The sequence below is a fragment of the Heteronotia binoei genome, chromosome 3, assembly GCF_032191835.1.
Source record: "Heteronotia binoei isolate CCM8104 ecotype False Entrance Well chromosome 3, APGP_CSIRO_Hbin_v1, whole genome shotgun sequence".
Classification (NCBI taxonomy): Eukaryota; Metazoa; Chordata; class Lepidosauria; order Squamata; family Gekkonidae; genus Heteronotia; species Heteronotia binoei.
Window position 1 is genome coordinate 53,229,731 of NC_083225.1, and position 24,021 is coordinate 53,253,751.

General features: G+C 43.1%; 1 protein-coding gene across 1 annotated transcript in view; it reads right to left on the minus strand.

Annotated features, from left to right (window-relative positions):
* IL18R1 (interleukin 18 receptor 1) overlaps positions 1-24,021 on the minus strand; it is a 33,966-nt gene that overhangs the window by 5,004 nt on the left and 4,941 nt on the right. Inside the window, exons 3-8 of the mRNA XM_060235241.1 lie at positions 14,817-15,033; positions 13,466-13,610; positions 12,161-12,223; positions 10,005-10,152; positions 7,262-7,389; positions 1,567-1,728 (exon numbers count right to left, since the gene is read on the minus strand). Of these exons, the coding sequence (XP_060091224.1) occupies positions 1,567-1,728; positions 7,262-7,389; positions 10,005-10,152; positions 12,161-12,223; positions 13,466-13,610; positions 14,817-15,033 (863 nt within the window). The remainder of the gene's footprint in view (positions 1-1,566; positions 1,729-7,261; positions 7,390-10,004; positions 10,153-12,160; positions 12,224-13,465; positions 13,611-14,816; positions 15,034-24,021) is intronic.

The window sequence follows — 24,021 nt, forward strand, 5'->3', positions numbered from 1 at the left end:
CTACATGGTGGGTCTATTTGTCTTGCTGCTGGTTTCACACATAGGGTTGCCAATTCTGTGTTGGGAAATTCCTGGAGATATTGAGGGGGGCGAATCCTGGAGAAGGAGGCAGGTGGGAAGGGGAGTGACTATAGCAGGGGTTAAAGCCAGACAGTATACTTCCAAAGCAGAAACATTCTCCAAGGGAACTAATCTTTGCAGCCTGGAAACTAGTTATAATACCAGGAGATCTCCAGTTCCCACCTGGAGGTTGGCAACCCTATTTCACATTTACCTACATGTCCTGAACAGACACAGAACTCACAACAGGACAAACAGCCAAGTATCACAGCCAAAAATGGCATGGGAAGGGAGGCTGAAGTCTCTCTCCTCCACAGTCGACTGGGGCTCTCAACCAATGTTTAACGAGAGTCCTCAGTCAGATGGATAACACAAGTCAGGTCAAAGGAAGCCCTGATTCAACTTGCATTACATATCTAATTGCATTACATATTGTATATGACTATGGTTCATCTAAGACCCTTGTGTAATTTCCCAGTCAAATATATGTTTAAAAGCATTCCACAGTATCTCTACATCAGACTGCAACAGTCTGCCAGGTCCATCAACAAGGGATGAGGCAGGGGTTGGGATGCCAGAGCCAGGTTGGGAAACTGCTTGAGATTTGGAGGTTGAGCTCGGGGAGGACAGGGACCTCAGTGGGATACAGTGTCATAGACTCCATCCTCTAAAGCATCCATTTTCTACAGGGGAACTGATATCCATAGCTTGGAGATGGGGAACCAGGAGTTCTCCAGGTCATACCTGGAGGCTGGCATCCCTAGATTGTCGGAGCCTCAGTACTTACTCATGGTCATTTAGCTAATCCCAGCACTACAAAAGCTTGCTTGTCAGATAGCTATCTAACTTAAAACATTGTTCAGTTCACCAAGTTATTGTACTAATAAGACACCATTTTCAGAAAAAAAAATATTTCAATAAAACATGTATATCCCTAGTTGGGGTTTAAAGTGCTAAAGTGGGCTTTGATTGGTTACAGACAGAGCCAAACTAACTAGCCTCCAGAAGGACAAAAGAAGGACTTCTGGCTTCCCTCTCACACTATTTTTGCCTGTTTGTCCATTTCTGAAGTGGAGTCACAGAAAGGGGTAAACAGGGACACACACAACCCGTGGACATTTCCACTGGTGAAAACTGTGTGGAAGGAAAGCAGAAAACTCTTCCTCCCTCCTTGCAGCACTCTGGAGGCCAACAGAGCAACATAACACTTTTAAGGTGAGCAAACCTACTTCATACAAGTTATGTGTGACAGTGAGTCAGGTCGGACAGCTTGTCCCAAGTGCTGTCACCTGTGACATCTGCTTTTGTTTCTTAGTCTCTTATCACCAGTGGATTTTGCAATGCAACCAACAGCAAAAACATGGAGTGATTTGAGGATGTGAAACACGCAGTATTGAGCCAGTTCTCCCTACATGCTGTGGTCACAAACAGAAAAGAGCAGTGTGCATCTGACACTGTAAAAGGCATATTCTGATGTATTACAAACACACACCAGCCAAATTTTACCTTCCAGAGTTTCATCTTTTGCTGCTAGATCCCTGTACAGTAAAGCAAGGTCAATTCTGAACACAACACACAGAATTATCACCACTACAGCACCAACGGAACACAGTATTACCACGATCATTCCGGTAGCAAAGGTATGTGGGGAGAGATCTGAAAGTTTAGCTGAAAAACAAAACAAGGGGACATAACACAATATGCTAGAAAGGCAGGATCCTCCCAAAAATTATCTTTTTGATAAAAATGTCTATTAATGCTAATATATTCTATTGCTAAGAATGCTGTATACTTCTAGCTAGTTTTTATTATATTATTTAGAAGTCTGAAGCTGCAAACAATAACAGCTAAAAAACAAACCCAGTAAAACAACAATGAAATTGGGCGGGCGGGGGGAATTAGCAGCATTAAAACCAGGGCTTTTTTTTTTTTTTTAGCAGGAATGCAGTTCCAGCTGGTTTGGTGTAAGGGCCTAATATGCAAATGAGTTCCTGTTGGGCTTGTTCTACAAAAAAAAAGCCTTGATTAAAACAAATTCAATGGCTATCAAAGTAACCTAAAGATGGGGGACATACAGCAAACATAGAGTTGTCAACATCCAGTGGTTGTTGGGATTCTTGGGATCTCCCAGAAATAAAACTGATCTCCAGATGACAAAGATCCATTCCCCGGAGAACACCACTGCTTAGAAGGGTGGAGTGGACTGTATGGCATTCTGCCCTCCTGAGACCCTTTTTGCCTTACCTTTCCATAACTCCACTCCCAAATCTCCATGAACCTTTAAGCCTAGAGCTGACTACCCTATGCAAACACCAAGAATCTCAGGGTTGCCATCCTCCAGGTGGTGGTGGGAGATGTCCTGGGATTACAACTTATGGCATTATAACCCATTGAAGTCCCTTCCTTCTCAACCCCTGCCTTGCTCAGGCTCCACTCCCAAACTCTCCAGGTATTTCCCAACCCAGAGTTGGCAACTCTAACCAGCAACAGTAAAATGTTTGTGCAAATAAATAAATTTTCATCTGATGCCTAGAGAGACTAGACACCAGGCGAACCACTGAAGGAATGGTATTCTGTAACTGAGAGACTATTACAAAAGAGGACCCTTCTCTGCTTATCACTCACCTCAGGTCAGGAGGATGAGGTCACAGAGATGAGGGCCTCAGACACATATCTAAATTGCCAACTTCTTATAGAAAAAAGGCAATCCTTCCAGAATGCTGGTCTATCTGAGGCTGTTAAAAATAAGGGTTAATACTTGTGCTCAGAAACAAACTGGAAGCCAGTGACCTCAGAAATAGCAAAGCATGTTCCTATAGCTAATCCTGGGGTGGTGTAGTGGTCAAATTGCCAGACTAGGATCCTGGGCGACCTAGGTCTGGATTTCTACTCTTCCAAGTAAGCTTGTTGGGGCAGCTGGGGCACTACCTCACAGAGGTGTTGTGAGGATAAAATGGAGGAAAGGGCAATAATATAAAATGCTCTGAGAACCCCTTTGGGGAGTAAAGGCAAAGTATAAAATAAACAAATAACCTTCTTGTGTTGCATTCTGTACTATTTGAATTTTTTAGTATCTTCAAAAGCAGTGCCACATGCAGCTCATAATAACCTGAACACGAGCAGAGCACAGATAATCACGGACAAGGCTTTTTGTTGTTGTTGTTCAGTTGCACAGTTGAGTCCAACTCTTTGTGACCCCACAGACAAAGTCACGCCAGGCCCTTCTGTCTTCCACTATCCTCTGAAATCTGCTCAAATTCGTGTTTGTTACATCAGTAACACTATTCAGTCATCTCATCTTTTGCCGTCCCCTTCTTCTTTTGCCGTCTGTATTTTCCAGCATCAGGATCTTCTCCAGTGAGTGCTCTCTTCTCATTTGGTGGTCAAAGTATTTGAGCTTCAGCGTCAGCATTTGACCTTCCAGGGAACAGTCTGGGTTGATTTCCCTTAGGATGGACTGATTTTATCTTCTTGCAGTCCAAGTGATTCTCAAGATTCTTCTCCAGCACCACATCTCAAAAGCATCTATTCTTCTGCGCTCGGCCTTCCTTATGGTCCAGCTCTCACAGCCATACATTTCTACTGGGAATATCATCGCTTTGACTATATGGGCTTTTGTTGGCAGGGTGATGTCTCTACTTTTTATTATATTGCCCAGGTTCGTCTTATTTTATTATAATGTCCTCCCAAGGAGCAAACTCTTTTAATTTCATGGCTACAGTTGCCATCTGCAGTGATCTTGGATCCCAGAAAAGTGAAGTCTGTCACTATTTCCATGTCTTCCCCTTCTATTTGCCAAGGTGTGATGGGGCCAGATGTCATGAGGTTTTTTTATGTTGAGTTTCAAGCCTACTTTTGTGCTCTCCTCTTTCACCCTCAACAAGAGGTTCTTTAGGGCAAGGCTTACTTCTCAAAGAAAGGCCACAAATAGTCCACTAACCAAAACTGTGGTGATTCCTTAATCCCTCATTGGTCACATTTTCAACCAACAGCACTTCTGTCTTGTCTAGATGGGTGCTATAAATGATACTAGTGGTGGGACCTATAATCAGTCTACTGGTTTTGTTTGCTCTTTATATGAGTTTGCTATTACAGTTTCACTCAGATACCGTTTTCGCACACAGCTTACCTCACAGTCACAATCCTGTTCCCTCCACAGCGTCCGGTCGGATTTCCCACCATCTGCGCCGGAGTTACAGGAAGTGCCGCAGCTTCTGCGTAGCAATTGTAAACTGGGTTTTAGCGGTTTACGTTTGCTACGCAAATCCGTGGCACTTCCTGTAACTCCGGCGCAGATGGTGCGAAATCCGACCAGACGCTGCGGAGGGAACAGGATTGTGACTGCGAGGTAAGCTGCATGCGAAAACTGTAAGTGTTTTCTTTTGTCTTCTTCTCATGCAAAGATCACATTCAATCCATGCTAAGGCTACCTCTGTGAGTAAATGTTGGCTGTACATATTATTTAGCTTAAGTTGTTTTATTGTTACAATCACAAGATAGGTAAGATGTGAGGAGCAGTCTTTTTAAGAGCTTACAAGAACCAGTTTCTAAAACAGACGTTTCAGTTAATAGCGTTAAGTCCTTTTGCAGGAGCTTAATTTTTAAAAAGCAAAATTATAAGTCCACTCTCTGAGAACTTCTTATGATCATAAACATAATGCCTCAAGGAGAGGGAGGAGGAGGAAGAAGAAGAATTTAATTGATACCCTGCCCTTCACTCAGAGCAGTTTATAATCTCCTTCCCTTCCTCTCCCCACAGCAGACATCCTGTGAGGTAGCTGGGGCTGAGAGAACTCTGACTGAAAACTGCTCTTGAGAGAACAGCTCTGAGAGAACTCTGACTGACCAAAAGTCACATCAGCAGTTGCATGTGGAGGAGTGGAGAAGAAATTCTGGTTCTCCAGGTAAGAGTCCGCCCCTCTTAACCACTACACCAAATTGGCTTGTAATGTACTCTAATGACAACTCAGAAATTCCAGTTGGTACAGAACACGGCAGCCCAGCTAAAGTCAAGTGGTAAGTGGAATATGCAGATCACTTCCACTCCGCTGACACTCACTAGTAAACTGATCAGTTACCAGGGTCAATTCAAGGTTCTGCTTATTACCTACAAAGCTCTTAGTGGCACTGGGCCCATGCACCTGCAGGACTGCCTCTCCTGCTGTGTCCCACTGCAACAGCTTTGCTCATCAAAGCATGTTGAAGGTGCCAGCCTACCAACAGGTACATTTTCTCTGGTGTTGCTGCACTATGGAATTATCTGCCTGGGGTTCTTAGGGGACCCTCACACCACTACCATGGTGCAAAACAGAATTGCTCAGAAAGGCTTTCTTGTAAAGGGAGTAGAGCTGTGGAGCATGAATCTACTTGGGAGGTGGGTGAACTCTGCTAGGAATGTTTCTTCTAGTTCTTCAGTCTCAGTCTTATGGCATTATGTTTCGTGTAATGGTTAAGTATGCAGATTCTAATCTGGGAGAACCGGGTTTGATTCCCAACTCCTCCACATGCACCTGCTGGTGTGACCTTGGGCCAGTCACAGGTCTTGGAAGAGCTGCTCTCTCAAAAGCTGTTCTCAAAAAAGCTCTCTTAGCCCCACCTACCTCACAGGCAGTGTTCCCTCTAAGCTGAGTTAGTGTGAGCTAGCTCACAGATTTTTAGACGCCACTCACACATTTTTGTCTTAGCTCAGTAAGGATGACCCCAGCGCACACTAATTTATGCAGTAGCTCACAACTTTAATGACAGAAGCTCACAACTTTAATGTCAGTAGCTCACAAAGTAGAATTTTTGCTCGCAAGACTCTGCAGCTTAGAGGGAACATTGCTCACAGGGTGCCTGTTGTGAGGAGAGAAAGGGAAAGGAAATTGTAAAGCTGCTCTGAGACTTCAAGTGAAGGGCAGGGTATAAATCCAACTTCCTCTTATTCTTCTAACACGAATCTTCGCTGCTAGACTCAAATGTTATCATATTTTGCATTCTGCTTGCTAATGGACTGAATAGCCTTGGTTGCAAGCGCACACACTAAATAATGCACTTTCAATCCACTTTCAATTCACCTTCCAACTGGAGTTTGCCAGTTCACACCGTAAAATCCAGTTGGAAACTGCACTGAAAGTGGATTGAAGGTGTATTATTTAGGCTGATTCCGCACTCACCTTGCTCCGGGCCAGGTTTCCGTTTCTGTGCGGATGGTGATTTCACACCAGTTGCTCCGGGCCTCCATTTTGTGCAGGGCAAACCTACGATTTGCTGCACCACAGTGTAAACCTGAAAAAACAGGTTTAAACTGCGGCGCAGCAAATCGTAGGTTTGCCCCGTGCAAATTGGAGGCGCGGAGCAACTGGTGCGAAATCACCAGCTTGCTCCGCACAGAAATGGAAGCCTGCCCTGGAGCAAGGTGAGTGCGGAATCAGCCTTAGTGTGATCACAGCCTCTGCTTTACTAGGAATCTCAATTCAAATGTTGTTAGCAATCATAGATTATCATTCTATGTTTTGAACTGTATTACTGATTGACTGAATAGTTCTATTGAACCTGTAATCCACTTTGAGTCCCAGGCTATAAATGAAAATAAATAAATCAACCATCAGAAATAGCATGAATGGTGGTACAGGAAAAGTACTAGTTTAGCCTTTTCCTGCTCATCAATTCACTACAATAGTTCTCAGATAATCCTGTCCTTTCTCCTCTGTCCCGTCAAGATTTGGGACTGGACATAAACCTAACTGGGTTAAAAACAGATAAAAGGAAAGGAGGAGTGAAGGGTGAGGAATTATAGTCAGCAAAAAATAGATTTCAGCAAACCAGCACAACAGTGCTGGAATATTTCAGCAAATGAAAGTATGGCCAATTCTATAGAAGAAACCAATCAGTAATTTCAATAAATTACAATAAATTTCCTATCAAGAAAGTTCCTTTATGTTATTTCCTGCTTCCTCATGCTGGGTTATATTACTGTTTGATGTGTTTTTAAGAGAAAAGGGGAAGTTTATATTAACAATTTGTCAAAGTTAACAAATAATTTAAAAAACAGTTATAAAGCCATTTTACATGACTTCACATTACAAGAATCCCACTCGGCTTCCACATAGATAGCAGCTATTTTCCTTGAACAAAAACTACACAAATTGACAGGTCTTGCATTTGCTGTTGGTGTTTCAGATGTTAGATAAAGTCATACAGTATCTTTCTTCATACATACCTTTCTTCAGTGTAAATGTTTTTGTTTCAGCAGCTGATAAAGTGCAGTTGTATATAGCACTGATATCTTCCTCTTGAAAACTTTTAATCCACAATTGTTTCAAGACAAAGAATTTGCCTTCTTCATAACTGCCAAAGTGGGGGGGGGGGGAGAGAAGAGTCATAAGGGATCTGATTGAACTGGTTAGTCCTTCGTTTCTATTGCTTAGGGCAGGGGTGTTGAACTCATTTGTTATGAGGGCTGGATCTGACATAAATGAAACCTTGTCAGGCCGGGCCATGCGTATCATAAAATGTAATGCCAGTTAGCAGAGAGACAGACAAACACAAAGATTTTTTAAAAGCTTAACATAAAATATGCTTAAAACATTAGCACTCGTTGATAAGAACATAAGAGAAGCCATGTTGGATCAAGCCAACAGCCCCTCCAATCCAACACTCTGACCAATTTTGCACTAGGGCTTGTTCCGAGTGGAGAGCCCTTTTGCTCCCGGTGCTTCTTTCCATTTTTGCACAAGCTGCCACGGAGTTGCGAGTTGGTGCGCAGCTGTCAGAGGATCTCTCTTGCTGCGGAAAAGCAGCACGCCAACTCGCAGCTCCAGGGCAGCTTGTGTGAAAACCGAGAGAAGCGCCGGGAGCAAAAGGGCTCTCCACCTGGAACAAGCCTAGTGCAAAATTGGTCTGTCACACAGTGGCCAAAAAACCCAGGCACCATCAGGAGGTCCATCAGTGGGGTCAGGACACTAGACGTCCTTCCACTGTGCCCCCCAAGCACTAAGAATACAGAGCATCACTGTCCCAGACAGAGAGTTCCAACAATACACTGTGGCTAATAGCCACTGATGGACCTCTGCTCTGTATGTTTCCAGTCCCCGGTTGAAGCTGTCTATGCTTGCACCTAAATGTGCACTTAAAGGTGCATATTTGACACCCTTGCTTAGGATGTGGGGAAGGAAGGCAACATCACTAACTACAGATTCTCATTAGCCTGTCTTGTATCTACTGCTGAAGATGCCACTGCTGCAGTGATACAGTATGAAAATATAACATTACACCCAATCAAACAATGAAAGCTTACCTAAGTCAACACCAGTGACAATAATATTACTTAAGAGCAGATCTGCACTACACACCTAAATATGTTTTCTACCACAAGTAGGCTCAGGCAGCTACACCAGTTTGTGACATAGGGTGGCCATAATATCTGCAGGCCAGCCAAGGACACCTTGAGGGGGGAATGAATGTGTGTGTGTGCACGCGAAGTGCGCGCCGCTGCAAACAGGAAGTGACGTCACTTCCGGTGACGTCATGCCACCGCCGGAAACAGGAAGTGACCGGGCCTGCGAAGGGAGGGAGAGCGAGAGACTGCTGAGTCCCGCAGGGAGGGAGGGGAACAGCCACCCAGGCGGGGGTCGGTCAGTCCTTCTCTCTCCTCCGCAGAGGGGTCAAGGGAGGACCAGGCCAAGCAGAACAAGAGTTGGGGGGTGGGGCAAGATGGGCGCTGGATCTGGGACCTCTCCGTCGGTCCCTCTGGCAGTCGTTTCTGGGCGCAGGACTAGCAGGGGCCACCCAGGCGGTTAGGCAGCCCCCGAGCTGCGTGGAGGAGGGAGCGGAGGCTGGGCCCTCTGGGGATCCCAGTCACCCCAGGTGGGTCTCTCTCTGTCTCGGCAGCGGGAAGCAAGCATCCGAGGGATGGAGGGCAGGGGGGGGAGAGCAAAACAGCAACAGCAGCTCTGGTGATCATTGCTCACGAGGACGGTCCCTTGTGGGCCGCTCTGCTGCCATCTACAGCCCCGCCCAGAGGGGGGAGCTCCCCACTTCCCTGCGGCGTCCTAAGCCCAGCAGCACCTCGTCCCTGCAATACGGAAGGGTCTAGCAATGGCAGCCCCCTGTGCTTCTCACCCTCCTCCTCGCCCCCCATTTCCTCCCTTCAGTTCCAGCTTTCTGGGTCATCGATCTTTAGAGCTGCCCACTAGATAAAACGCATCATTCCTACTCCCCTCGGGGCAGCCTGGGGAAGGACATCATCAAGGCAGAGCAACATGATGGAAGGAGGGACCCGTGAAAGAGCTCCCCCTTGCTGCGCTCTGGCCACCCAGGCGGGGGACTGCCGGGCTTCCTCTCTTCTCCGCAGAGGGCTCCAGGGACCATCCGCGCCAAGCGGGACTCGCCCTCTCTTTCCCCGGCCAAGAGTTTTGCGGGGAGTGGGTGGGCTTGGGGTGTCCAGGCCGGGCGCTGTACCCTCTCCGTCGGTCGCTCTGGCAGCCCTTTCTGGGCCAGGCAGGCAGCCCCCGAGCTGCGTGGAGGAGGAAACGGAGGCTGGGCCTGGGCTCTGCGGGGGCAGCAGGCAGGCACTCACCAGCAGCACCACGAGGTGTCCTTGCGCAGGCAGGTCGGAGGCGGCGCCCAGGGAGCCGCTGACGGGATTTTGGCGAATCCGGGATTTTATTGGTCCCGGGTTAGCCAACCCGTGAGGTGGGAATTTGGGGGCAGGGGTGGGACTTTCCCGGGTGGGCGGGACGATCTGGCCACCCTAATTTACTGCCAACTTGTAATATGGTTCTATTTTATTCTAGCTGGATGAGACCTCAAAATTATTGTGAGCCACCTTGAACCAAGAGGAAAGGGGATAGAACTGTTTTAGTTAATTAATAATAAAATGGAAATTGCAACATCCTCAAATACCAATGATGACAATATACAAATATGAATATAAATGGTGTTTTTCTGTGAACATTACTTACTATTTGTGATCTTCCATTTCACAAGGAGATACACTATCTGCGGTATCCTGACACATATCTACAAATTTGTTGTTGTGTATCCAATAAAGACTATATGAATTGTTAGAGTAACCTAAGAATGCTGTGCAGTTGATCATCTTTTCTTTACCTAAGCAAAGTATATTTCAAAATCAAAATTGGAATATTAATGATAGGTCCAACCCCTATTTTTATAAGAAGGAATCTATCATCACCTAGAACCCAACTGCTGCCAAAATCCAGAACTCTTTGTCACACTGTTTTTTTACATCCACAGCCAACAACGAATGGAAGGATTAGTGGAGCATTACTTTCTCACCTCCCCCCTCCTGTCCCAAAATGCCCCCAAAATGAGGTTCAAAGGGGATAGAAGTCCCCCAGAAAGACCATGAAGAGGAAATTGGAGATCTGCCATGGGGCGCAAGTCTCATCCTTCCTTCCATTCATGGAAATCCTCTATGGGATTCAAAGCTGTTTTTTAAAGTTTAATTTCTCCAGACTCTCATCTGTTTCTATTTTTTAGATTTACCTTTTAAAGTCTTTCCCTGAAACTAATCAATACATGTTTTTCTCCCAAAGGCAATCATTTTAAACATTAAACATGACAAGAACCAAAAACAAAATGGTAGAAACAGTTCCCTTCCTTCGCAACAAGAATAATGGAGCTCCATCCATACTCAGTGGCCCATGTCAGGACAATGCCTCCTTAGTTGGACAGCATTGGTATACATTGGCCAGAAGACTTGCTATTTGTGCATCCCATTAATAGCTCTGACATCACCCCAGCCATGGTGAATGCAAATCACACCTGATTCTGGGTAAACAATTCATTGGTCTTGATCTTTTTGGAAGGAACATTTGAATACAGCTCCCCACCTTCCCATAAAATTACTAAAATAAATGTTAGCCAGAAGGAGGCCTTTGTCAGCTACAAATTTGTCTGCCTTTGTCTGCCTTTTTCCATCTATGGCAGATCAGGCAGCTAGCAACATATCTTTCCCCCCCAAGATCTGGCTACGGTGACCCATGCAATGGTCACTTCCAGACTAGATTACTGTAACTCGCTCTTCGCTGGCTTGTCCTTGAAGCTGATCCGGAAACTACAGTGAGTGCAGAATGCGGGTGCTCGCCTGCTGATTGCATCACCTGTATGGGTGAGCATGCGGCTGGTGCCCCATGGCCTGCACTGCCTATAGAGTACTGGATTCGCTTCAAGGTGTTAGTCCTGACTTTTAAAGGCTTACACGGCCTGGGACCAACATACCTGCGGGACTGTCTCTTCCCATATATGCCCCGGAGGTCGCTTCATTCAGCCTCCCATGATCTTCTGACTGTCCCCGGTCCAAGAGATGCCTGTGTTGCCTCTACCAGGGCCAGATCTTTCTCAGTCCTGGTGCCAACCTGGTGAAATCAGCTCCCTATGGAGATCCGGGCCCTACCTGGCTTGCTAATCTTTCATAGGGCCTGTAAAATGGAGCTGTTGCGCCAGGTTTTTGGGTGAGGCGGCTGGCATCTATTCATTAGATTGGTTGGCCTCCCTGCTGTACTATCCTACTCTGCTGTTTTGCTGCATCATATTGTTATGCCATCTGGTCCTGCTGAACTATTCTGTTGGACTGTATATTGGTTTTACTATTATGCTGTTTTATTGTTATGTTGATTTTATTGTGATTTTGTTATTCATGTTGTGCTCCAGCTCTGAGCCCCTATGGGGAATGGGCGAAATATAAATAAACAGATAATAATAATAATAATCCCCCCAGAAGGTATGAAGACCAGAAAACCCCTGCAAGTCCGAAGTTAATTAGAAGCTGTCCTTTTATTCTCTTTTGTAAGTTCTGTGTTTCCCTTCCCTTTATGAGAGGAGCATACAGTACTACCACTGAGTTTTCTTTAGCCTGGCTATGGATCTGTTGCTGGACTCTCAAGAAGACTGATCTCCATTTAAGATTTGAGCCCTCATCACTGCATCCAGCTGGGCTCTAAGAATTCATCAAGATGTCTGTCCACTTTATATGTATTTGTTAAAAAATGAGAAGACCATTTCAAATAAAGTGTATACAACCCCCAACATGTACACATACAAAAATGAAGGTCTCACAAAGATTCATAATATTGTTAGAAATAGTGAGAGGTACCTATTTCTATTTCTACTTCTTCATAGTTAGGTCCTATTATCACAGGTTTTGCATAAGGAATGTCTGAAAAGAAAAAGTGCATAGCTTAATTTTTTTCCAGTTATTTTCTGTTGCTAACAAATATGTTTGACTCAGGATCATGACCTAGTGGCTCCCCTTGGCACTAACATAACCAACATACAGTCCTTTACCTCAGACACTCCATCTAAATATACCTTTTAAAGCTACCTTGGGAGCTTCTTTCTTTTGCTTTCTAAACCAAGGGTCCCCAGCCCTTTTCAGCCCATGGGCACTTTTGGAATTCTGACACAGAATGGTGGGCATAATCCCAAAATGTCTGCCACAAAATTTCTGTGGCAGAAGGCTGAGCCAGTCACAAAATGGCTGCCACAGATTTCTATGTTGATATGGAAGGTAATTAACAGCAGCATCTTGTAGATTGTATACAGATTGGAGGAAGCCTAGAGCAATGGAAAAAGATTGTTATAATGAATTTTGGCACTACTGGACCAACTGAAATTCTTTGAATAATTTAAATGGTCCCGAGAAGAAGGATTTTTCATCTGAAATGGTTTTCATAATTGGACAAGTCTGCCATTGGACTACCTGCGAGGACACTAACCTAACTTTGGCAACTCTTACCCTATATGGACAGTAGCTGAGATGTTTAATTGACAAGGCTTTCCTTTCGTATTTTTCCTATTATTTTGTTATATGGTGATATATGTTGATTTATGGTGTTGTTATGATTATTAGAGCAATTCAAATATATTTTCAATGAGCTTTGTCACACGGAGAGCTGGTTGTGTAATTTCATAGCTTCTTCTCCCTTTGTGGTCCCGATACCGCTGTGACAGCTTACCTTCAATCACACAGAGAAGATCCGGGTGCTGTGGTGGCCACTGCTGCCAAAGCAACATTTTTAATAATCTGCACAGCCAATCAAACTCCTGTGCTGAGTAAAAGCCCACCTGCCTTCAAAAAACCCTTAGAGGATCATAGAATCCACCTTAGCAGAACAGGGGCACAGGATTCCACCCACAATTTTTAAACTTCTTGCAATAGTACCTAAGTAACTGCATATCACCACCCCATGACCATCTGGTCAGAAAAGTTGCTTGCTAGGAGGAGTTTCCAACACAGCAGAACAATTTATATCCATGTTTTCTTGTGGTCTGTTAATAGTATGCTGTGTAGTATACTTTGGTGGCTTTGATAGACTGTATTCAATATAATACTTAAGACATAGTATACTTAGCAGTTCTGCTAAACAAAATTATCTTTGGAGTTTGTTTCCAGCCTTACCTTTTGTCACTTGCACTTCTACTGTGTTTGTTGCATTGTATATCCTTCCTGCATGAAGATAGGACACCACGCATGTGTAGTTCCCAGAATCTTCAAGTGTTAGCTTTTTTATATACAATTCCTCCTTTTCTTTAAAGAGACAGTCCTGTTTCAGTTAGGGCATAAAAAAAATATTGAGCATAAATTTAGAAATGCAAAAGCAAGGGGATGTCATCACATTGGGGACATCACATGTCAACGCTGTGGGGACATCACATGTCAACGCTGTGGGGACATCACACGTCAACACTGTGGTTCTTGGGCAAAACTCTATGGTAAAATCAGCTTCAAATCCAAGTGTCACCACACAATATCCCTGAGGTGATGTCATTTCTGGGTGATGTCATCATGTTGGGAACACTGTGCAGTGAGATTGCTGTTTGGGAGTGGGGTTTCCCCCACTGGCCAGCTGGCCTCCCCAAAATCTGGGAGAACCCCCACCAGGATCTGGGGACTGGCAACCCTAGTTGCTTAGAACAAAGCCAGAGTCAAGTTGCACCTTTAAGACCAACAAAGTTTTATCACTTTACTCTGAATGTTTTGTTTTTAGTAAACATTTGGCAGCTTTCTGTTTACAGACCCACAACGTCAGCCTTAGGGCTGCCAGCTCCAGTTTGGAAAATTCCTGGAGATTTAAGTATGGAGCCTAGGGAGGCAGCTGTTTGGGGACGGGATGAAACTCAGTGGGGTTTATAATGTCATAGAGTCCTTCCTCAACAGCAGACATTTTCTCTAGAGGAACTGATCTCTGTTCTCCGGAAATCAGCTGTAATGTCATCTGGAAATCAGTTATAGTTCTGGGAGATCCCCAGGCCCCACCTTGAAATTGGCAGCCACAGCCATCTTAAGCAGATATCTGCATCACACAACTGTCAGGATCCATATTCTGTCTCCTGTCATAATTTTCTCTGTGTCTTTTGTTTTGTGCTGTTATCTTAGTCTGCTGGATGTTATGCCTGCGCACTAAAATTTATTTTTAGTCTCGCTTGTTTTTTCTTGGTCATTTACAATGTAATCCTAAAAACACTTTCCTAGAAGTGAAGTCTTGCCCCTCGTAGTGCCTCCCACATTCTTTACTATAAGGAGTACTAGGATCTTGACCTGGTTAAAAACAAGAGAGTTAAACATTTTTTCTAGATCTTGTATTGTTTTGCACAACTGAAACAGACCAGGTGGGAACATTAATGGACCAGCAAAATATTCTGTCCACTGACATAATGGGAGACTGTTAAGAATTTCCTATTGTATGTTCCAAGATGGACCCCACAGTAGTACATTTGATGTTTCAAAGGTGTGTCGACAAGATTTAGACAGATTTCCCATTGCTCAAAATTGCCTTGTGTAGTACCTTATACCACGTTTTATTGACAACCTTTCCATCATATCTCTCAGCACTGCATGAAAATGAATAACCTTCTCCAAGTACTGCAGGTGAACCAGATGACATATGATCTGTGGAGAAACAACTTCCTTTATTTTTTGGAAGCACATTCAAATCCCAAGAATGGTTGGTGCTGTATGATCCATTACTGAAAGGAAAGAAAATATATTAAGGAGATTTTAAGAGGCATTTAAACTGGATACTCTTTATCCCATAATGACAAACAATCCTTCACAATGTATCAGAGAAACAAACATAATACAATATCAAAATTTAAAAGCATAGTGTTACATCAAAAAATGTATATGGTTGAACACCATCTTGGAACTTATTGCTTCAAAACATAAAAAGGCAACACTTTTCAATAATTCTACCAAATTGATGGTTAAGTGCATATGACAATACCCTCACTTTGTTGTGGGAAAACAGCTTTCTTTATTTTAGTACTATTCTGCTGCTAAAGATGGTGGTAGGATTACCAGGTACAACCTGGGAACTTTGAGGTAGAGCCAGGATACTTTCCCATTTCCTAAAATAAATAAATTAAAATACAGCAATGCAGTTCCCTAAATACAGTCTTCATTTCCTCCTCCCCCAGCAGCTGGCTGCACTTCCACAAAATGAAAGTGAACACATGCACACACACTTACAAAGCAGCCAAAATAAATGCAGTTTGCAGGCATACACATTTGTGATCTCAATGGGGCAATTTACTCACTGGAGCTGCTGAATGTAACTGTCTGCTGTATTTCAACCAACTTCTTCATATTAACAGGAAAACAAATGCAGAACAGCCTAGGGGGTGGAGCTTTCCTCCAAATGAACAGAGGGACTTTGCTCACTTCTTTTTCTTTCACACACTCTCTGGGAAGTCCCCCATGGCTCTGTCTACCCGCCTTGCCCATTCAGCTTTCCTCTTGGTCTCCCATCCAAGTACTAACCACAGGTTTTAAAGGCACATACACAGTCCAAAACACAGGCAGTTTTCAGGCTTCTTCTAAGCCTGCCCAGGTATAAAGGCACATAGTAGTGGTTGGGGTGGGCTTCCCCCCATCAGCTAGCAGACTGGAAGTGGGGAGTCTGAAAAACTAGGGGCTCTCCCACCCAGACCTGGAGACTGGCAAGACTAGATGTTGCTGCACTGCCTAATTTGCCTCAGTTGATAGACTAAAAATCATCTCTAAATCTATCTACACTACCAAGTCATTTAAATAACACAACCAAATCTAATACCATCAAGTAACCCATCAGTTCACAGATTATTCCTACAACTGTGGACCAAAACTTGAATTCGAGGACAACTGCAAAATATATATGTAAAGCAAGCTCTAATTGTCTGACATCTCTAACAAAAATATAAAGAGTTAATCAATTAAATTGTTTGTTAATAAATTATCTACATTAATTATGTTTTGGGATTACAAGTTTTCCCCCATATGTTACATTTAATAAGATTTTATTTTATGTTATATTGCTATATTTCTAAAATGTTTCTAAAGGAATACAAGTGATTATCATACGCTTGACGTAATTGGTGAGATACCATTGGTATTGAACTTTAGTATCATTTTCTTCTAAATCCATAGAACAAAGTTTGAGTCCGGTGGCAAACTTTGCTCTGCTGCTTCAGACTAAGGTTCTAAATCCATCAATATCCTTGTTGAAGGGACATAAGTCCAAATTCACTTCCAACCTGTCCCTGGGATCATTTGACTAAGATTTTCCTCCCAATCTGCTTATACTACTTTATTTTTAAACTCTTTTTCAAAGGTCTCCTGGATAGACTAGGTGTTTAAACTCACTCTTCAGTGGGAAAATACACCCCAGACAACTGGACAAATGATAGATCAGGCGCAGCCAAATTTGCTTAACGTAACAGCCACATAGAATAAAATGTCAGATGTTTGAGAGCCAAAAGAAGGAAGGAAGGAAGGCAGATAGGAGGTGGAGGGAGGGGGAGGGAGGGGGAGGTAGAAAGAAAGCAACTCTAACTTCAAATGCATTCTCCAAGCTGCCAGCTGACTTGGCTTGAAGAAGTCATTTAAAGAAACAAATGCCTTCTCCAAGCTAGCTGATGGGGCAGTGGGGGCTCTGAGAGTTACACAATATGTGTGAAAGAGCCACATGTGGTTCCTGAGCTGAAGTTCGGCCACCCCATGATAGATATTCATAAGACTGAATTTTATAATAACAAAGAAGAACTGTAGAATCCTTAAAGACAAATTTTTAGATGCCACAAGAGGAACTGCGGAATCCTTAAAGACAAATGTTAGATGTCACAAAAGTCCTGTTTATTTTTGGTGCAGCACAATTGACCTGGCTATACCTCAGGAATTATTCTGCTGTGTGCATGCATGTGCCCTGTGCTGTCAAGTCATGATTTACAGTGACCCCTATGAATTAATGACCTTCCAAACATCCTAGTACTGTTAGAAGTCATGTTGTTTCAGTCACACAGATGAAAGAAACTGCCTTCAATACCATCCACTCTGGCAAAAAGCTTCTTGATAGGTGTGTTCCTACATGCAATGCATATTCTGTCACTAAACTACAGCAATAGTTTATGAGGAAACCCAAATTCTGACAGCAGCCCTCTCCCCAATTCATTTCAGTAAGGCTAGCACTCAATGCAAATAAATACTGCAGGGGTGGCCAACGGTAGCTCTCCAGATGTTTTTTGCCTACAACTTCCATCAGCCCCAGTCAGCATGGCCAATGGCTGGGGCTGATGGGAGTTGTAGGCAAAAAACATATGGAAAGCTACCGTTGGCCACCCCTGGAATACTGGATAACTCCTTGGGTTATTCAGCTACATTTAGAAGATGACAGCTATCACTGTTTTGGTATGCATTTCATCCATTTTGTTTCCTACACCCTACAATTAAATAATCGTACATATGAATAGTATTGCATGGATGGTATCTGTGGTGAAGAATTACTACAGATTCACCTACACTTTCCTCCTCTTTCAACACTAAAAGATTCACTGAACAAGAACTGCATTTCAAGGTAACAAACATCTATGCAAAAGGGGCCCTGACCTTGACCCAATTTTGATAGCCACAAGAACCAAGATAGATATATCTTATGAGAGGTGGGGAAACAACTCAAGCCTCAAATTGTACACCCTGCCCAAGAACTTTAAAAAGATTACTCGCTTGCTCACAGCTAGATGCTCAGGTTTTTCACAGAATAATTTTTATAAAGACTCAGAACTTTCCCTTATTATAAACAGATTAAGTTGGTAGTTTTTATAATCTAGATTGCTGGATATTCCTTCTGAGAAAGGATACTCAAAGACACAAACCATCTCAGAAGTTCTGTGCTATGGTTGTTAGCTGGGACCACGTTAGCCACTATTTATTTTATCTAAGGCATATTTATATTCCTACATGAGATTCTTTCCAGTTTAAAAAGACCTAAATATCTAAATATTGAGCATCAAATAATTGACCTTCTATAGTCAAATAATAAAACACTAAACTCAATAGAACCACCTTACATTAAAATCAATGAGGCCCTAGTAGCCTCCAAAGAGGATAACAAATCCAGAAAACCATATTAAAATTCGTACCCATGAAAAGATAAAACCATTCAGTAGGCCAAAATGAGAGGTCAGCCACCACAAATGACTCAACAACAGGCTTATGACAAGAGAAACAAACGAGTCTTGGCACCAACTTGGAGGAGGCACTTCACCCTTCAGGCCTCACAAGAGAATAAGACTTGTCCAAAACAGTCATAACACTTCACTTCAAAGAGTAATGCTGCAGCATAGAAGAGACTGTCCTTCAGTTCCAACCCATTTGGCATTAGAGGTAAATAACCAGATGGTAATCAGTTACCAGTATATTTGTTTAACAGAAATACAGTCACCATAAACTACCCCTACAAATAATCTTGCATGTACTCACTGAAGCTTCTGAATTGTGTTCCAAGGCTTCCTCCCCATCCCCACCCACCCCCAGCCAGCTTGCTCTGCCTGTGAGCTTTCCAGGGATAACTGGTTGGCTACTGTAGGAAACAAAAGAGCTTCTCTAGATCAACTACTTTATTGATCCAGCAAGTGTAGTTTTATTGCCATAATTCTTGCCTCAGATGCGCCTGCCACTAAGCCTCCCCCTTTGTCTGTAAGCACCCTTGCTGTGGCACCCTTACTAGAGTTGCCTGTACCCAGGCCCCAGCAGGGGATCTCCTGGTTTCAGGGGTGTCTTCCTGTCATGGACCAGCTGGCCAGCAGAGAAAACCCCGCCCCTAAACAGAGACATCACTGTACAACACCCCCAACATAATGATATCACCCGTGACATCATCGCACTGGGGACATTAGAAAGGGATGCATTGGTTATTGGGCAAAACTCTACAGCAGGTATGTCCAACAGGTAGATCGTGATCTACCAGTAGATTGTGAAGGGGTCAGAGGTAGATCACCAGCCCCACTTGGTCTCATGGTTTGCTGGACAGGTGTCTGGGGTTTTTTGATGATTGTTTGGTGTGGTGGTATTTGATTATTGGTGCCAGTATGATGAATTCTTATTTTTACTTTTAGAACTGCATGTGTGGTTTTGGCATCATCCAGAGGTCTTCAGTTCCTGTTGATTTTTAATACTTTGGGACAGTGACGGTTTTGGACCAGATTCAGCCAGTGTTAACTTAGCACCCCAGCCACCCCAGTATAACGAAGATGAGTGTTCCAAAGAAGAGCAAAACCTACCACTTTCATGATGAATGGGAAATGGACTACTTCATCATGGTGAAAGACAAGTGTTGTTGTCTACTTTGTAACGCTGCTGTATCCTGCCCAAAAAGGGTAATCTGGAGCGTCATTACAAGGCTCTGCATAGCAATAAATTTGATGCTGATTTTCCACCCAAAAGTGAAATTCGTAAACTGAAGCTCAAAGAACTTAAATCTATATTGGCTGCACAGCAACAGTTGATGGCGAAGCCAAGGTCACATTCAGTCAATGCAACCATGGCATCCTTCAAGGTCAGCAACCTGATCGCAAAGAAATGCAAACCTTTCAATGAAGGAGAATTTGTAAAAGATTGTTTTCTTGAAGCAGCAGACAATCTTTTTGAAGGATTTAAGAATAAAAATAAAAATAAAAAAGAGATCATAGCTGCTGTTCAAGATGTACAATTGTCAAGAAACACCGTTGTAGAAAAGATGTGTGGAGACACAACTGAACAACTGTTGGAGGATGCTTCAGTTTGTGTTGCTTTCTCACTCCAACTGGATGAATCTACAGACATAAGAGACATAGCCCAGTTACTAGTCTTTATCCGGATGGTTTTTGAAGACTTCAGTGTTAAAGAAGAACTATTGGAATGACTTCTTTAAAAGGGAGAATTACCGGTCAGGAAATATTCAGCTCTTTCCATTCTTTTGTGACAAAGTGTAATCTTCCATTGCATAAACTTGTTTCCATCACTACTGATGGAGCAAGAGCAATGACAGGTGAAGTTAACGGTTTCATAGGCCTCTGTAGACAGCATGATGACTTTCCAGATTTCCTGTCTTACCACTGCATCATTCACCAGCAAGTTTTGGCAAGCAAGAGACTCAATACAAAGACTGTCAAGAACATCACTTTTAAAATTGTAAATTCAGTTTGTGGAAGATCACTTCAAAGACGGCTTTTCAATCTTACTCTTGATGAAGGGGCAGTGGAAATCATTTTGCCCACAGATGTAAGGTGGCTAAGTAGGCATAAATTTGCTGAATGAAATAAGGTTTTTGAAGGTGAGGGGAGATGGAAGATGAGTGGTTATGTGATCTGGCATTTCTCACTGACTTTACAGGTGAACTAAGTGCTATGAACATTGAACTACAAGGTAAAAACAAATGCATTGGCGAGATGAGTAGTTTCATCCTACAAGAGCAAATTTGAGCTAATGATGACTGACCTTGCAAACAACATTTTGATCATTTTCCTAATACGCAGGACCATCTAGGACAATATCCAAATTTTGTTTTTCAGAACGAGAAGTATGTGACAGAAATCTGCTTTGTTATCCAGGAATTTGAAAAAAGATTCTGTGACTTCCAAAGAATTGAAAAAGTTGTGGAATACTTGTCATACCCATTCAAAGCAGATATGGACATTAAGGAAATTGCAGCTGCTATCAGTAAAAATTACTCACTGAGCAAGGCATCTCTAGAAAACAAAATAGTAACCCTTAAAAATGACATTTTTCTCAAGACCCGTGCTGAGCAATAATCGTTTTGGAAGCTAGTGCCTAGAGACAAATTTCCCAACTTGAGAAGATGCAGTGAAGCTGTACACTCCTGTTTCGGTTCAACTTATTTGTGTGAATCTGCGTTTTCCCATCTGAAAATGACAAAAGAGTACACAGCGTTCCAACATGACAGATGAACATCTCCAGGATTCCCTGAGACAGGCCCTCACACAATATTCACCCAACTTCAAAAAGCTGGTGGATGAATTGCAGGCTCAGACGTCTCACTAATTAGCAAGAGTGAAGTTTTAAAGATTGTGCAAGATTAGCCTGGATCAATACTTGACCTACATTTAACACAAATTACTCAATAAAAGTTAAAGACAGTTATTAAGACAGTTAAAGTTATAACAAAAAATTAAGAAAAACTGTTCGCAGTTTTTCCTGGATCTTCGTCTATTTTGTTTTTGCTTATTTTGCTTACCAGTAAATGACAGAAGGTGCATTGTAAATGGGGGGGGGGGGGCGGCGATGGAAGCCCACTTTGGTGGATTAAAATCTAATTCAAAACTAATTTGAAACTTAATTTTCATGGTGGTAGATGACCAGTACTTTTGTTTGGAAAAAAATAGATCATGATCTGTTTGAAGTTGGACATGCCTGCTCTATGGTTTAAGCCCATAAAGTGTTCCCAACACGATGATGTCACTTCCAGGTGATGTCATCACATCAGGAATATCACTGGACACCCCCACCTCACCCCCAGAACATCCCCCAAATCCTTCTGCCAGATTGACAAGGGAACCTAGCAACCCTAATCCTTAGGGCTGCCAACTCTGGGTTAGAAAATTCCTGGAGATTTGGATGGGAAGGTGGGATTTGTGAAGGGGAGGGACATGAGCAGGGCATAATGCCACAAAGTCCATCTTCTCCAGGGGAACAGGCAACCATTTTCTCCAGGGGAACAGATCTCTATAGCCTGAAGATCAGCTGCAATTTCAGGAGATCTCCAAGCCCCACACAGCCTAGATGGTTCAGCAAACGTGAAGCAGAATTATCATCCACATATGCAAACTGTGGTGTCCTCACCCCTGAATTTACAATACACTTCCTACTGCATGCAAAACTAAGATTCATGAGACCACATTATCTCCATTTGACTACAGGAAATGTAATGTTTCACACTATTAGTCAAACACAGAAGGCAAACCACAGGCAAGAGAGGCAGTAGAACTGCACAAATAGCAGACAAGGAAGGAACTAGTGAGACAACCAAATGGCTTATACTTGCATGTCACCAAGAACCACCACAAAGTTGATCAACATCAGGATGGCTTCCTAACAGGGTTGCCAGGTCACCACTGGCCACCAGTGGAGGATGGGGGGGGGGGGGAGGATTACTAGATTCAGGTTGGGAAACTCCTGGAGTGTCAGGAGGATAGGGACCTGAGATGAGTACAATGCCCTAGAGCCCACCCTCCAAACATCTATTTTCTCCAAGGGAATAGATCTCTGTAGTCTGGAGATTAACTGTAATTTTGGGGGATCCCCAGGTTCCACTTGGAGGCTGGTATCCCTCTTCATAAGTTTGTACAGAATACAACATGGAAGGAGAAAGCATAATCAGATATCAGTTTGGTAGAAAAATCTAATGCATTGCCACTAACAAACAGGACAGTTTAAAGATCCTCAGAGACATCAGAACTCTGATAAAACCTTCAGTCTACAGTCAAATGTATCCCAGCCCAAACTGTAATCATGGCAAGGCAATGGATATGGGGATGTATGAAACAAAGATATAATTTATCAAAGCTGGGGTTATAGAGTTGCCAGGTTCCTTCTCGGAACTGGCAGTGGATGAGGGAGGACTTACCTGGAGAAAGAGAAAGGCCCAGGCCTTGTTGCCAGCATCACACTGGAAGTAAAAACATCACACCAGTGACATCCAAGTGACACTCTGGTCTTTGGGCAAAAACTCTATGGAAAAACTGGTTTCTGCTATAAAGCATCACTTTATTTATTTATTTATTCGATTTATATCCCACCCTCCCCACCGAGGCGGGCTCAGGGCGGCTCACAACATAAAATTCTAACAATAATATTAATAAATATTAAAATACATTAAATAATTTACAACAGCTAAAACAATAAAACAAAATGATCTAACAGTGTGGTGCTATTCTACAACCTTCCTTTGCAGTTTTTAGACACCAGTCAGTTATGCCAGTTTCTATGGGAAACTGGCAACAAGTCCTGGGCTTTTCTCTTTCTCCAGGTAAGCCTCCCTGCCACTTGCCAGCCGATCAGGGTTGTATAGAAGTCTCACTCAAAAAGAATTAAATTCATTTCATTGCATAAGTGCCTTCTTCAAGTGCAACAGAATTTAAGGAAGGTAGCACAGCAATTGTTTATACAAGAGCTTGGTAGGCTCTGGACATGGTTGGGTGAGGATTTTTTCCCCCAGAATTTCTGCAAACACTAGTGTGGGAAATGGCAATACCCTTATGAAAGAGAGGGCAAACTCCTCTTTGTAGTAGCAGTGATGCATCTTCTGTGTCTCCATGCTTACAAGCACATATGCACACGCATTACTCAAGATGAATCATTTCCTCACAAGGTATCACATTACTGAATACTCTAATTCACCTTCAGAGCTTATGAATAAGCCAGTTTTATTCATCGAAACTGAAAGTTGTTCTGGAGTTGTGGAAGAGTCAAGCAACCCAACTGGCAAGCAGGGAACCAGGAAAAGAACCCAGACCCATGGAATGCACACCCACACCCTGAGCCTGCTTGCGGGGAGGGCGTGATAAAAATCAAATTCAATAAATAAATAAAACTGGCCATTTTGAGTCAGCCAGTCATCATCACATGCACCCTTTATGTTAAACTGCAGCTTCCAAATATGAAAGCAGCATTTTTCCCACCAAGAGGGGTTTAAAGAAACATTAATA